Source organism: Prionailurus viverrinus, chromosome A3, assembly GCF_022837055.1.
Source record: "Prionailurus viverrinus isolate Anna chromosome A3, UM_Priviv_1.0, whole genome shotgun sequence".
Classification (NCBI taxonomy): Eukaryota; Metazoa; Chordata; class Mammalia; order Carnivora; family Felidae; genus Prionailurus; species Prionailurus viverrinus.
In genome coordinates, this window is record NC_062563.1 from 57,700,624 (window position 1) to 57,714,331 (window position 13,708).

Here is a 13,708-nt window from a genome sequence, read left to right on the forward strand (position 1 = left end):
AAGGTATTTCTAAATATCTAGGTACTTGACATTTTTGACCAAAAAACAAAACAAAACGAAACAAAACAAAACAAAAAAGGAACTGATTTCCATTATATTTTACAATGTATGTTTTTTTGCTATATAACTAAAGCAGAACAGAAGGAAATTTGGTAAATTTAAGACAACATCCAGATTCACCGTATTGAACATGGGAAAATTCGTAAATAGGACCCAGCTATGGAAGCATAATTGATCTGGAAGCAGGAGGTCATCCCAATGAAATTAGGTGCCTCAGGTGTGTTGATGTGCCTTCGTAGTTATGTGTTTGCATTAACTTTAGACTCAAATCTAAAATATTAAAGAAATAAAATTGTCAGATATGATGGTATTTATATTTTATTTTGCCTTGCATAGCAAAGCAAGATGGTGTGTGTGTGTGTGTGTGTGTGTGTGTGTGTGTGTGTGACTGTTTTTATAAGGACTTAGTATTCTCTGTAAATGTGTACTCTTGGGAGCTACTCCAAGTCCAAGTGCTGGCTCCTCACAAAGGTCTCAACGTGTTCATTGCCCATCCCCTAGCCACCCTGTATGAGGTTTCGTGCCCCCATCATTCTGTGGCTCTGCCCCTTTATGAGCATCACTGCTTTCTCACCTCTTCTCCTGGGACAAGTGAAGGAGGAAGAAGCCTGGGATAGGGCTAGGCCCTCAGGAGGACTGTTGGGTGACAAAATGTGCAGGAAAATGGAACGGTTCCTGGAGGAGAAAGAGCATTGCCAGGAAAGAGGGCAGGGCCCTCAGGTCCCATCTGAGGGAACAAGCAGTGAGCAGGAATGGGATACAGAGCAGAAGGCCTCAGGTCTCAGGCCAAACCAGCAGGGCATTGTGGGTTTACATTTAGAAAGAGATGCCTGTAAAGAGCCTTTGAGGGCCTCTGTAGCTGAGCCTTCAGTAGGCACAGCTATGAGTGGCCATGGGAACCCCTGCATTATCAGTATTATCCAGTTCCTTTCTGCTTCTGCATTTGTCACTGAGGGACACCACCTCCTTCCCAAGACTCTTCCTGTCTGCCCACAGGCCCCTGGAGCAGTGTTGACAGCCTGCTCATCAGCTTCCTTCTCAAGGCTTCTTTCTCTTTCTCCTTTGTGGGCTGCCTTTGCTTATTTTTTCTCCTCCTAAATATAATTGATATTTTACCACCTCCTTTTCTATGATTTGTTTCTTAAAGATTATATCTGATATCAAAAACTACCTCTATGGAAGGCTTCCTTAGAAAACTGATGTATGGGGCACCCAGGGTGGCTCAGTTGGTTAAGCATCCGACTTTGGCTCAGGTCATGATCTTGTGGTCCATGAGTTTGAGCCCCATGTTGGGCTCTGTGTTGACAGCTCAGAGCCTGGAACCTGCTTTGGTTTCTGTGTCTCCCTCTCTCTCTGCTCCTCCCCTGCTCATGCTCTCTTTCTCAAAAAATAAACATTTTAAAAAATTTAAAAAAAAGAAACAAAGAAAACTGAAGTATGTATTAGCTCAGAGAATGGGCCTGCTTTGTTAGAAAAGTGAAGGGAGGAGGGGTTGGGAAAAGAGGAACAGCATTTGGGGAGGAGGGACGGCAGGTACAAAGGCCCTAACGCAGAAGGACAAACACTGATTCTGAAGAACTCAAAGAAGGCCATCATGTATGCATTTGTTCCAACTCATGAAGGAAGGGACACATCATGTTCAATATATTCTGCTGAATAAGAAGGCCAAGGAATTTGTGCACTTAGTCATTCCATAGAAATATTTAAGCACTTACTAAGTACCATTCACTATACTAGGTTCTGGGGGTATAAATATGAGTATGTTACATCCTGTGTCTCTAGGGAGCTCCAACAAATAATAAAGAAACTAAGGTGAACAATTGCAGTTACATGCAATGAGGACTTTGATATAGGTGTGGCCAAAGGCTATGGGGATAGCAAGAAAATTATTAATTCACTCAAGGGCTGAATTATCTTGAAAATTAATCTATGTTCTATACATCATCACCAAATGATACCAAATAAATGAATTGTTATTGAGTTTAATCATGAAGCAAACCAGAAAATCTAAATTCTGACAGATATCAAAAGGCAATAGAATTGTTTAAAGGATGTCAAAGTGGGGCATCTGGGTGGCTTAGTCAGTTAAGCATCTGACTTCAAGTCAGGTCATGATCTCACAGCTCATGGGTTTGAGCCCCACATCGGGCTCTGTGCTGACAGCTCAGAGCCTGGAGCCTACTTCAGATTCTGTGTCTCCCTCTCTTCTGCCCCTTCCCTGCTCACACTCTGTCTCTGTCTCCTTCAAAAATAAATAAACATTAAAAAAATATTAAAAAAAAAATAAAGGAAGTCACAGTATACAATCCTACCTCAAAACTTCTCTAGGCTTGGGCAACCATTCAAATAACTAAAGTTGAACATAATTGAATTTTAGAATGTGTACTTGAGACAAAAAATAAATAAATAAAGGAAACACTGAATTAGACCTGACTGTATACACAGGTCAGGATCAGATAGAAAAGGAGAGAAAGGCAACATAAATTTAAAGCTGCTCTTTTGTTGAGATCCAACTAAAAAACTCATGCTTAGAAAGATTTAACAGCAAATACTAAGACTTGCCTTTTCATTCACTGTAGTTTATAATAAGATTATCAATAAATAAAATGCAGAGACTTGGACCTTTGCATTAGTTCTGCCAAGGATCAGCTGTGTGAAAACCGAGTCACAAGGTTCCTCTGAGTTTCAGTCTCCATATTATGAAATAGAACAATTTCATCAGTAGCATTCAATGATTGTAAAATAGTCTTTCCAGAACAATCAAACACTGCTATATTATTTTCACTGATTTCGACACTGGCTAACTGTAACTGCAAAAACTAAAGAAAATACAAAGCTATTTTACCAATTATATTTGCCAGGCTGGAATGCATCCAATTTTTACAAACAAGACTGAATTTACCCAAGATAAATTGGCAAATGTATAATGCCTGATAATTATGAGGCTATATGAAACCCAAGAGTACATATGGGGTCTGGTGAAGACTAGATAGCCTCACTAACTAGGAAACACTCACTTTTCAGTCAGATAAAACCCTTCTCACGATATCGATGGCCCTTCTCTTAGATAAGGGAACCATAAAAAAAAATCACCCAAATAAAATGTCAGATACCATTGTATGTTATTATGAATGTAAATGAAATGTGTATAAGCTGTTTCTTTGTAGGACATCCTTCTTCCCGTCTTGGTCATGTTTGCTAAAATGTTTGATAAAGCTGCTTAAAGTGAATAGGGAGTTACAATATGTGAGCCAAGGGGAGTGTGATCATTTAAAACAAAAAAAAAATTGGAATATGGTTTTGTCATTAGATCCAAAAATGACACAGTAATTATATGCAGTGCTACATAATGATTCTAACTGTAATTGCAGTATAATTTTTGGGGCATGCACGTACACTCCACCTCCATCATAATTATTATGTTTAGATCATGTCACCTTGTGTTTCAAGTTCTCCGCTAATTCCTTGAGCTACAGACTCTTCAAATATGTAGATTCATTTAAACATATATAGCGCCCATGATACCTATCCGATCATCACAGGACCTGAACATATACATGAGTTATCAACAGAACACTAACAGCTATGCAAACACCTAATGTTGTGGAAAGTCAACCCTGTTCTACTCTGCTACTTCTTGGTCAATTTTACAAAAGTAAGAATGTCAGGGAAGGGATACCTTTTTTGCAACTTTTTGTGAGACAGAATAGTTTATACACTTTCCTATGTCATCTCGTCTCTTATCAGTGAAAAGGTCCATGTTACACAATGCAAAATGCTTTGACAAATGGAAGCGCCTTTTGCAGTTATTAATGGGAAGTAACATTCACACCGCTCGTTCTCAAGGCCAAAAGCCAGAGCCCTTTTAAGCACAAGTGACTATGATGGATAAGCATGGCTGTATGACAGCTTATCTCATTTGCTATTCAGACCCCACTTCCACTCCATAAAGTGTCATGTTAATTGTGTGATATGAGCAAATGCTACATACTTTGACAAACTTAAAATTATAAGGCATATAATTTGCAATGGTTAATTTTATGCATTAATGTGGTTAAACTACCCATAATGGGGGTGGGCCTCATCTAATCAGTTGAAGGCCTTAAGAATAAAGACTGAGGTTACCTAAAGAAAAACTTCTACCAGAGTTTCTAGGCTTCAGATTCAAGACTACAACAGCAACTCTTATCCAGCCTGAAATCTTGCCCTATAGATTTTAGACTTGCCAGCCTCCACAATCACATAAGCCCATTCTTTAAAATCTCTCCATCAATCCATCCATCCATCATTCTCTCTTCCCAACCCCCACCCCTACCTATGTATCTCCTATTGATTCTCTGGGGACTACTAATATAAGTTTATTCAGAAAAGTAAATATGCTGCTTACTGTCTTTGAAAAAAAAACAAATATTTTTGTCTTTATTTATGACATTGGTAAATAACGAACCAATTCTTAGTTTTAAGATTACAAGAAACACCCTTTGTTAAAAACTTCATGAAACCAGCCGAGAATCAAGTTGACATATTGAGCTTTTGTGCTTTGTATAAAACTACATTTAAGTATATATGATATATTTTCCATACCAACTAAGTTTGTGTACCTTCCATAGGACAAAGAGGATGTAAATACCAAGGAACTCGGTAATCACGACTCTCAGTTAATGACATCTGACTATTCTTCGTTGAGATATCACATATAAGGAAGTCCAGTCATTTTGCAGGAAACCAGTAGCATAATCATATTCTTATGTGTAACAATTACAAAAACAATGTTTTTAAAGCAGGGTGTGGATTATAATATTTCCCATTATAAGACTAGCTTTAGGTCTGTTAAACCTACTAGAAGCAGTTATTCCTAATAAACATCATTATTTCCACACCAGAAGACACACTTAAAAAAAAATCTTTATAAGCAGCAAGTAAGTTACAATGGCTTTACTTTTAACTCTGAGCTATATTCTATTAGAGTTATAAATATTGTATTAAAAATGGTATTTTATTATTTATATATAACAGATTGATTCCAGAGAAAATGTTGAAATGATATATGTTAAATTAGTTTTTTTTCAGAAAAGCAAGTCTTTCTTGGAGGCATTCTCTAGACAAAGGTACTTACTAACAGCAGAGTCATAGGAGGTTGAATTGTGTTCCCCTCTCGTGAAGGGATATGGTGACAGGTAAGCGTGCATGCAGTTCTTGAACGGTGGCTGATTGGCTAGGAAGGAGAGCAAATGATGGTAGTTGTTATTGAGATGCTGAGTGAAGACTTCCTAACAAGAGACATACAGGACCTGGGACACACAAGCTAAATAAACAGTGGGTGGGAGCAACAGATTCAGAGAACTGATGAGTTGGCGGGGGGGGGGAACTCACATCAAGCAGCTCAGGGGACCTGGAAAGTAGATTCATCCAAAACATCTAGTTCATGACATAGTTCAATGCTGGGAATGCCCCTAATATCACCTTAAGATTAAAGGCACTACACTTCATTTATTTCACAGCCATATTCTCCAGTTCCCAACATGATGCCTAGCACATAGTATTCAAAAAGTAATTGTTTTAAAACTCTAATAAACTTAGATTTACCCATTGTCAGCTCTGATTAATAGAAAATGTATCCTATATTCTATTTTTAGGGAAAAGCTGGAAATGATAGGTCATACAAGCTAATAATTTAAATGCATTTTTAGTATTTGGAGAAAACACAAGAAAAAAACTTTTATGTTGTTGGAAAACTTGAAGCTTTCACTGTGTACCCTTTAAGGAGGAGTGAAATATTCTTTCTTTCTCTAAGTCCTTGGCAAAATCTTCCTCTTGCACAGTCTGACTTACTCTGCCAGAGTCTGAATGCTTTTCATTGGCAGATTCCATGCTCATTCTCCTCTCCAAAAGGACTACGAGATAGCCTACCAACTATTTCTTGCAAAATTCCATTTCATCATTACTTTGTTCCTTTCACATATGCCAACTTGCTGTCAGCTTGCTTACGTCTTCCAAGATCTCATCTCTTTATTATATATTATTTTATCATATAATCTTGACTAGTGTGTAAATGCCATATTTTGATATATCACAGGAGTATTGGATAAGGAGACTAATAATTTCAACCTACAATAACCTTGAGGGTAATAAATAGTTCTTTTATTGTTAAATGCAACAAGATAAAAGCTAGTTATTTTCAATGAATTTACTTTCAGAGATTAATATAATATAGGAAATACAGTGAAAAGAATGTACTGTATTTTTAAGAAGCTATTCTACATCAAAAAGGAACTCTCAAGTTTCTATGAGAGAACACAGACATCAGAAGCCAGGCATTTCTTGATAATTCCCACTACCTTGGTTAAAGCCCAAACAGTGTGCTTTCATCCACCGCTGCTGGTAAGTTTCATTATAAAAAACAAAACAAAAAAAAAGATATTTTTTAACTTTAAAGCCACCAATATAAAATATCTGATCTCTATATCTTAATTTTTAAATTTGACATTTAAAGGGTTGATAGCCAAAAATAAAACTAATTTATTTGCAACACAGCAATAACAGACACAGCAATAACAGACAAGAAAAATACTATAGTTAATACCTAGTTTTTTGTTGTTGTTAGGGTGAGTGTATTTTAAATATGAGCAAGGAAACAGAAGATAATTCAGTTTTGCCATAAATATTCAGACCCCTATTTTAGGTTAGAAAATAAAATAATTATTCATATAGCCATTTCTACTTACTGAAAAAGAATCACTTCATGAATCTTTTGAAGACATTCTATCAGGATTCTCCAGTTAAGAATCCAATCCTATCTTGTAAGTGATCTATACTAAATAAGAAGCTGCTCATTCTTATTTTAATGATGAGGGGAAATAAAGCTAAATTGCACTTACTGTACCAGAACTTCCAGATACTGGAATCATTCTCTTCCGCAATCCCATTAAACCAACATCTCCAGAAGAATCCTTCATGGTGGAAAGTGACATTCTCTATCTGTACAGAACACAAAGAAAGTAATTTGCCATCAACACAAAGCACATAACCTAAATTATCACATCCAGGAAAATATTACAACAATGGATTTTATCCCAAATAATGATGGTCAGTAGCTTGCTACCTATCTCTTCTGTGAAGAAATAGGCACTCCACCACTATTCTCTGATTTCAAGAGGATACATAAGGCTACCCTCATCCCTACCAAGTACATCAGTATTTGGAAGAAGAAACGCACATTCTGTTCACCTGAACACTTCCCCACTTCAGTTGCAAGAAGCCAGTAATCCGATCCAAAAGCCACCAAAAAGAGTAAAACTCCCAAAGCACCAAAGAGAGCCCCAAAGAAGATGGCAATATTTAGTCTCATCTTCAAGCCACTGGTTTCCCTTTAAATAAACTTAGAAATTAAAAAAAAATGGCAGACACGTAGCTTCTCAATTAAAAAAAAAATAAGAAAAATAAGAAAGATTTTTCGAGTAGGCAGGATCTTCTTTAGAAGCCTCTCCTAGCTCATGTTTTGGTGACTTCTCACTTGCACCCAGTGGGTGGATTTGTATTCCCTTTGCTCTCCCCTGGAGGGACTCCAGCCCAGCAGCTGAGAATGGCCAGCTATTTTAGGATACTGATTGAGGAGCTGTCTCTCTCCCGTGGGGATCAAAAAATAGCTGACCTTCCCCTGACTGTAGAGAGGAATATCAGGGGCTGGCTAGAATGACCATTTTTGCTGTTGGGTAATCCATAGAAGTGGAAAGAAGATGAAGTGGTATGAAGTCATTGGCAGTATTGGCCCAAAGTCTTAAGTGTCTGAACAAGCTCCTCAGTCTAGAATGACCATTACAACAGCAAAGCCAAAGACACTTAAGACTCTCTTTGAAGACAGATAAAGAACAGCTATCAGGAACCACAAAGAGTTTTCTTGGATATAATTAAAGTTGTAATTAATTTCTTAATTCCTTTTGGATACTTTAGGGATACAAAATAATCTGCGGGTCAAGTGGTCTAACGTATCATGGAGTACAGCTCAAGTGTATAACCTAGACATTCAGATGTATACTTAAAAGATCAAGAAAAAAGTAACATAGGCTATTTAAAGTACAAAAAAAGTACCTTCATGCTACCCACACTATTGACATAAAAACAGCACTTTCTACAGCAGCTCCAATATCTTGTACAAGTTACTCCAAATAACCATCCCTAAAGTGAACCGAAGAAAAACAGAGTCCCAAAGTATATTGTTGTCTGGATTAAGATGAAAGAATCTGGTCTACTCTTTATTTTTGTTTCCTTCATTTTAAATGTTCAACTTCGTCAAAACATCCTGGATTCTGATACAAACCACCTCATGAATCTATACTTTCTCCATGCCTTATCTCTATTGTTGTTTTCTTTTCATGTCTGAGTATACAAGAGAGTATTTTTAAGTACTTGTGTAGCATTTTAAACTTTGTACTGTCTCTATGGCTACTGTTTTTTGTTTTTCCTTCTAAATATATATTCTCAACAATAATGTGAGTTAGTGCACCTTCTGAAGAGGCATCAGCTCTACCAGCTTCCTTCACCACTTCTGCTTGGTATGGGACAGATCCTCAAATACAGATTGACGGAGGGCAAAAGATGACTCTTCAGTAGGGAGGCAGGGCCTTTGCCAGTTCTGGCTATATGTAGTCAGAGGTACCCGAAGCTCATGAATGGAATTCTAGGTCACAGAATCAGTGGCTGCGAGGGCTAAATGGAATTCAACAGAACAGCTCAGCTGATTCCTTATCTAATGCTGAAATCTCTTTTGTAAGAACCCCCACGGCATGGAGCCATGCCATCTCTAGCCTGCTGTCTTGAAAGACATCAGGAATGTCCACACAGCCCAACCTTAAGTTCTGCCAAAAGCTGCTTTCCTAAAGTTTCCAGTATTAATCCTATTTGGTCCTCTGAGATTGCATAGCACAGGTGTGCAATCTTCTGTCATGTGACAGAATTTCCTGGTATTTTTCTGATGAAGAAGCAGTCATCTCAAGCCTCCTCAAACCAGAACTGCTACTGGACCCCTAAATTGAGGTCTTTTTCTTCTAAGTTAAACATCCTATTCTTTTAAACATCCCTTAGGTTGGCACAACTCCAAATTTCCCTGTTATCCTGGTTCTTTGCTACAATCTTCAAGGATTTGATTGAAGTGAGGCATAGTATAATCTTCTGCATAGAGCCTAGCACCTGAATACCACCACCTTTCTGATTTGGAGGCTGTGATAAGCAGAATAATAGTCTCCCAAAGATGTCCACACCCTAATCCTAACTGTAATCACATAATCTGTGAATAGGTTATGTGGCAATATCCTGGATTACACAGGTAGGCCCAATCTAATCACATGAACCCTTTAAAGTAGAGAATCTCTTCTAACAGAGTAGGCAGAGAAAGGAATGTGGCAAGAAAAAGAGTCAAAGAGTTGCTGGTTTGAAGGGGTCACAAGCCAAGTAATGTGGCTGGCTTCTAGTGCCTGGAAGAGGAAAGAACAGATTCCCCCTGGGCCCTTCCCCCACTAAGGAAGAAACATAGCTTTACCAACACCTTGATTTGGGAGGTTTCTGACCTCTGGAATTGTAGGGATAGTAAATTTGTATTCTTTTAAGCCACCAATTTTTTATTCATTTGTTGCAGCAACAATAAGAGACTAATACAGATGCTATTTGGTAATTAATGCAATATGAGATCAAATTAAGGGTTTTGGGGGGGTGGGGGGAGAAAATACATCTTGAAGAAGTGCTTATTGAGAACTTGTGAGGGCCCAGGCATTTTGCCAGACATTAAGGTTACAGTACATAGGCCCTGACCTTGAGGAATTCATGCCCTAGTGGGAAAAAATAAATGATTCACTAGAATGAAGTACACAGAGGTTTAATAATGAGCTTTGGGCCAACCTGGACACATTCTCCTCCTTCCCAGCCCACCCCTCTCCCAGCGTCAGTGTGGTTGTGTAGTTGTGGTTGTGTAGTTGTGGTCGTAGACACCAACACTGCTCTTTGGAGAGGAGAAGGAATTTCTTCATGAAGATTTTATTTATTTTATTTATATCCCAAAGGTTTATGGTAAACATCCATGCATCAATACTAAATCTTTAACACACACACACATTAACAAACATACACACATACAAACAACTAGATTTTTTTAAGTAAGCAGGAAGGAGTGTGGAACTTTGTCATTGTTATAATTCATCTCAATTTTGGTCTTTGTCACACACAAAAATCATCTTTCTGGATTAGGTCCATCAACTAATGACATTTTCTCACCATTTCTGGTTTATCCAAAAATGCATAAGCATCATTATAAAAATGTGTGTTTATTAAATCAATTATGAGTAAGCAATCTAATTATTTCCACCATTCATTTGTGTGCATCTATTTGATATCACAGAGTACTTCTCACGTCATGAAACTAAACTGCTTTAGCCCCATTATCCCCAGTGCTTATCACAGTGCTTGACGTGCAACAGGCACTAAAATAAAATAAAAATCAATTTGTATTAGGACACTTGGCTGAGATACAAGTCCATGACCTTCTGAGCCATCCAACTGGTAATCCGTCCCAGAAGAAAGCGCCCTGATCTGGCATGGCCTGTTCTTTGTGAAACCTGGAGGGATGGATTTTAGTGGGGTGTGTGTTTCCTCTTTTTGAGAATCTCCATTAGACTCTTACTGATAAATGCAATGAAACTTACTCTCCAGGGGTCAAAACATGTTTCCTTTCTTTAGAAAACTGGACCATTTGCTTGTCATTTGCCACTCCCCTAATTTTGCATGATTCTTAAAATATTTCCAAATACTTTTTTTTTTTTAATTTTTTTTTTCAACATTTGTATTTATTTTTTTGGGACAGAGAGAGACAGAGCATGAACGGGGGAGGGGCAGAGAGAGAGAGGGAAACACAGAATCGGAAACAGGCTCCAGGCTCTGAGCCATCAGCCCAGAGCCCGACGCGGGGCTCGAACTCACGGACCGCGAGATCGTGACCTGGCTGAAGTCGGACGCTTAACCGACTGCGCCACCCAGGCGCCCCCCAAATACTTTTTTTAAGTTTATTTATTTTGAGAGAGAGCATGAGCCGCGGAGGGGCAGAGAATCCCATGGGGCTTGAACTCACAAACCACAAGATCGTGACCTGAGCCCAAATCAAGAGCCTGATGCTTAACCGACTGAGCCACCCAGGCACCCCGTGCAGCTTCCTCAGGTTCTTTCAGCAGCCTGAACAATTTTCCATGCACCAGGAAGATGCCTAAAAAGCTGCTGGGTTCTTATCATCTCCACGGATTTGGGCAGAGGGCCTCTTTTTCCCTTCACACTCTTTTCTGGCGAAAGGCCAAGAGATGAGGAGAAACAGACATACTCAGGCACCAACCCCAACTTGTAATACCCTGTAATAAAACCACTCCATTGCCTATCCTTTAGGTGGATATTGAATCTATTTTTATGTTGATATGATTATCACACTGAATCTGCAAGGCCACAAAACTAAGCATGATATCTCAGGTTTGATCCTGTGGGAAAGCTGGATTTTCAAAAATGTGAACTGAGGTCAAAAATAACAGCTGATATCCATGAGCATCTACCAGGTAGCAGATAGAAACCTAAGCACATTAATCCACTCAACAACCTTGAATACAGGACAACCTTCAGTAGACAGACTATGAAACAACCACTTTCTCTATGGGCGTCCACTCTCTTGAGCAGGAATCTTAGCATCTAAAAGTCTTTTTGGTGGTAGGAGTCAAAGATGGTCTAGGTCACATGAAAGATGGCCAGAGGTAAGCCAAGAGAGATTTGCTTGGAGTCTCACTGCCAAAGGCAATTCTCAATAATTAACGGGTTACGTTTGGACCCTAGAGGTTACCCCTTTGTTATGATGCTCAATTGTTCTCTGTGCCCCCAAGGCTAAATGAGAAGGCTAGATGGCTGAGTGCAGACTTAGGACCGGTCCTCCAGAATACAACAAACCTGGACACAAGAGCAGGAGCTGCAGGTACCAGCTCTCCCCCACTGGCAGTTTTCAGAATGAGGATTTCATTGAATTAAGAAGAGTGGGAATTGTCTTTCATAGAAGATGATTTGTGCTTGGGCAAATCACTCAAATCTCTGAGCTTTGGCTTCCCATATGGAAAAACAGGAACAATGCTTCAGAGGATAATTGGGGATATTAGGAAAGAGGACGTGTCAAATGAGTTGGTGGACTACCCACATTAGGTTTCTCTTCTATCCTGCCTTTACCTGAAGACCATTTTTTGATGAAATTTTTTTAAAAAAAATCATAATACAAGATAAAACTCCCTCTGCTAGCATTCCAGATAGGACTCGGGTTTATTTCAACAGACTAACCTCTCAGCAAGTGCCCCTAGCCCTCCCCACACCCATATACATCATTCTCTCCCTTAGGCCACCTGCAGCATTTTCCCAAATCCTTGCCTATCCTGTTCCCTTCTGATCAGAACTCTCTTCTCTTCCACCTGTCTGATGAACTCTTCCTTAATCCACTCAACAAATACATAGCAAGTCCCTACTCCGTGTTACATGTTCTTGCGGGTGTTGAGTACTAGCAGTGCTCTCCAAGAAGGCTGTATTGTACAACCTATAACACTTTCCCGTATTTAATTACACTCTTCTCTTCTATAGACACTTTTTGAATCCCTGCATCTTGGGAAAACTTGGGTCAAGACATGTTTCCTCAATGAACAAATTAATAATGAATAAACAAATAAATGAAAGCCCCCCCATAAAATATGCCCCATTATTCTTCAAAATATTATCAAGAATGTTAGCCTCTGTATCTACAGTGCCTTCTTATGAAGACCAGGAGGAAATTTCTGAATACTGAAAGAAGTTGTGTTTCCATAGACCACTGCTGTTATTTTTAATCTTAGAGACACTATAAATTGTATCCTTTTGATAAATATTTATCAAATGCCTGTTTTAAGGCAGATTGCTGTGTCCCAGAATGATGGTAGTGAATAAAATGTGCTCTCTAACCTCAATGAGCTTATATTCTTATGACACCAAGAGTACTTCTGTCTCTACCCGGGTACCTGGAAAGCTCAGAGACAAATGTACAAAGGTGATGTCCCAGCTTCCCACACCCTTCCCAAGGTGCCTTCCTTAGTTTCCTTCCTGTGTGCCCCCGACTTTCTCTCCCACACACACTTGTTCAACATGTCATTTTATATATGTTTATGTAAGCTGCTTCAAGTACTTTTGAGAACAACATAAAGAATAAACAAGGAAACAAACATAGACACTTTGTGAAATCAGATATTAGAAAACATGATGTAACTGCCCCAGCCAAGAAAGCTGGTCTGGTTTTATTGTTCCATTCAAAAAGCTCCCTGAACTCTTTGGTCATCCCTGCCTTTTTCCTCTCATCCTGATCATTCTACTATCACAATTTCATTTGGAGAGCCTCCTGACTTTGTGGAAATAACTTTCCTTTTGGAGTCTTTGTCACTTAAAGAAATTGACAAAAACCTTTTTAATTTTTTTAATTAAAAAAAAAAGTTTAAAAATCAACCTTCTAAAATCTAGAGTAAAGGAAGATCATTAGCACTCCAAGTTAGGGTGGTAAGTTTCCTTCTTGTTTTTTACAAGTTAAATAAAACTTGACAACCAAAGACTGGACAACTAAATAATGGAA

General features: G+C 38.6%; 1 protein-coding gene across 5 annotated transcripts in view; it reads right to left on the reverse strand.

The window, feature by feature from the left end:
• The window catches only part of TMEM182 (transmembrane protein 182), an 85,903-nt gene that overhangs the window by 45,363 nt on the left and 26,832 nt on the right, over positions 1 to 13,708 (reverse strand). For all 5 annotated transcript variants that reach the window (XM_047853054.1, XM_047853055.1, XM_047853053.1 and 2 more), the window contains 2 exons: positions 6,939 to 7,038; positions 5,177 to 5,275 (listed from right to left, as the gene is read on the reverse strand). In XM_047853054.1, the coding sequence (XP_047709010.1) occupies positions 5,177 to 5,275; positions 6,939 to 7,038 (199 nt within the window). The remainder of the gene's footprint in view (positions 1 to 5,176; positions 5,276 to 6,938; positions 7,039 to 13,708) is intronic.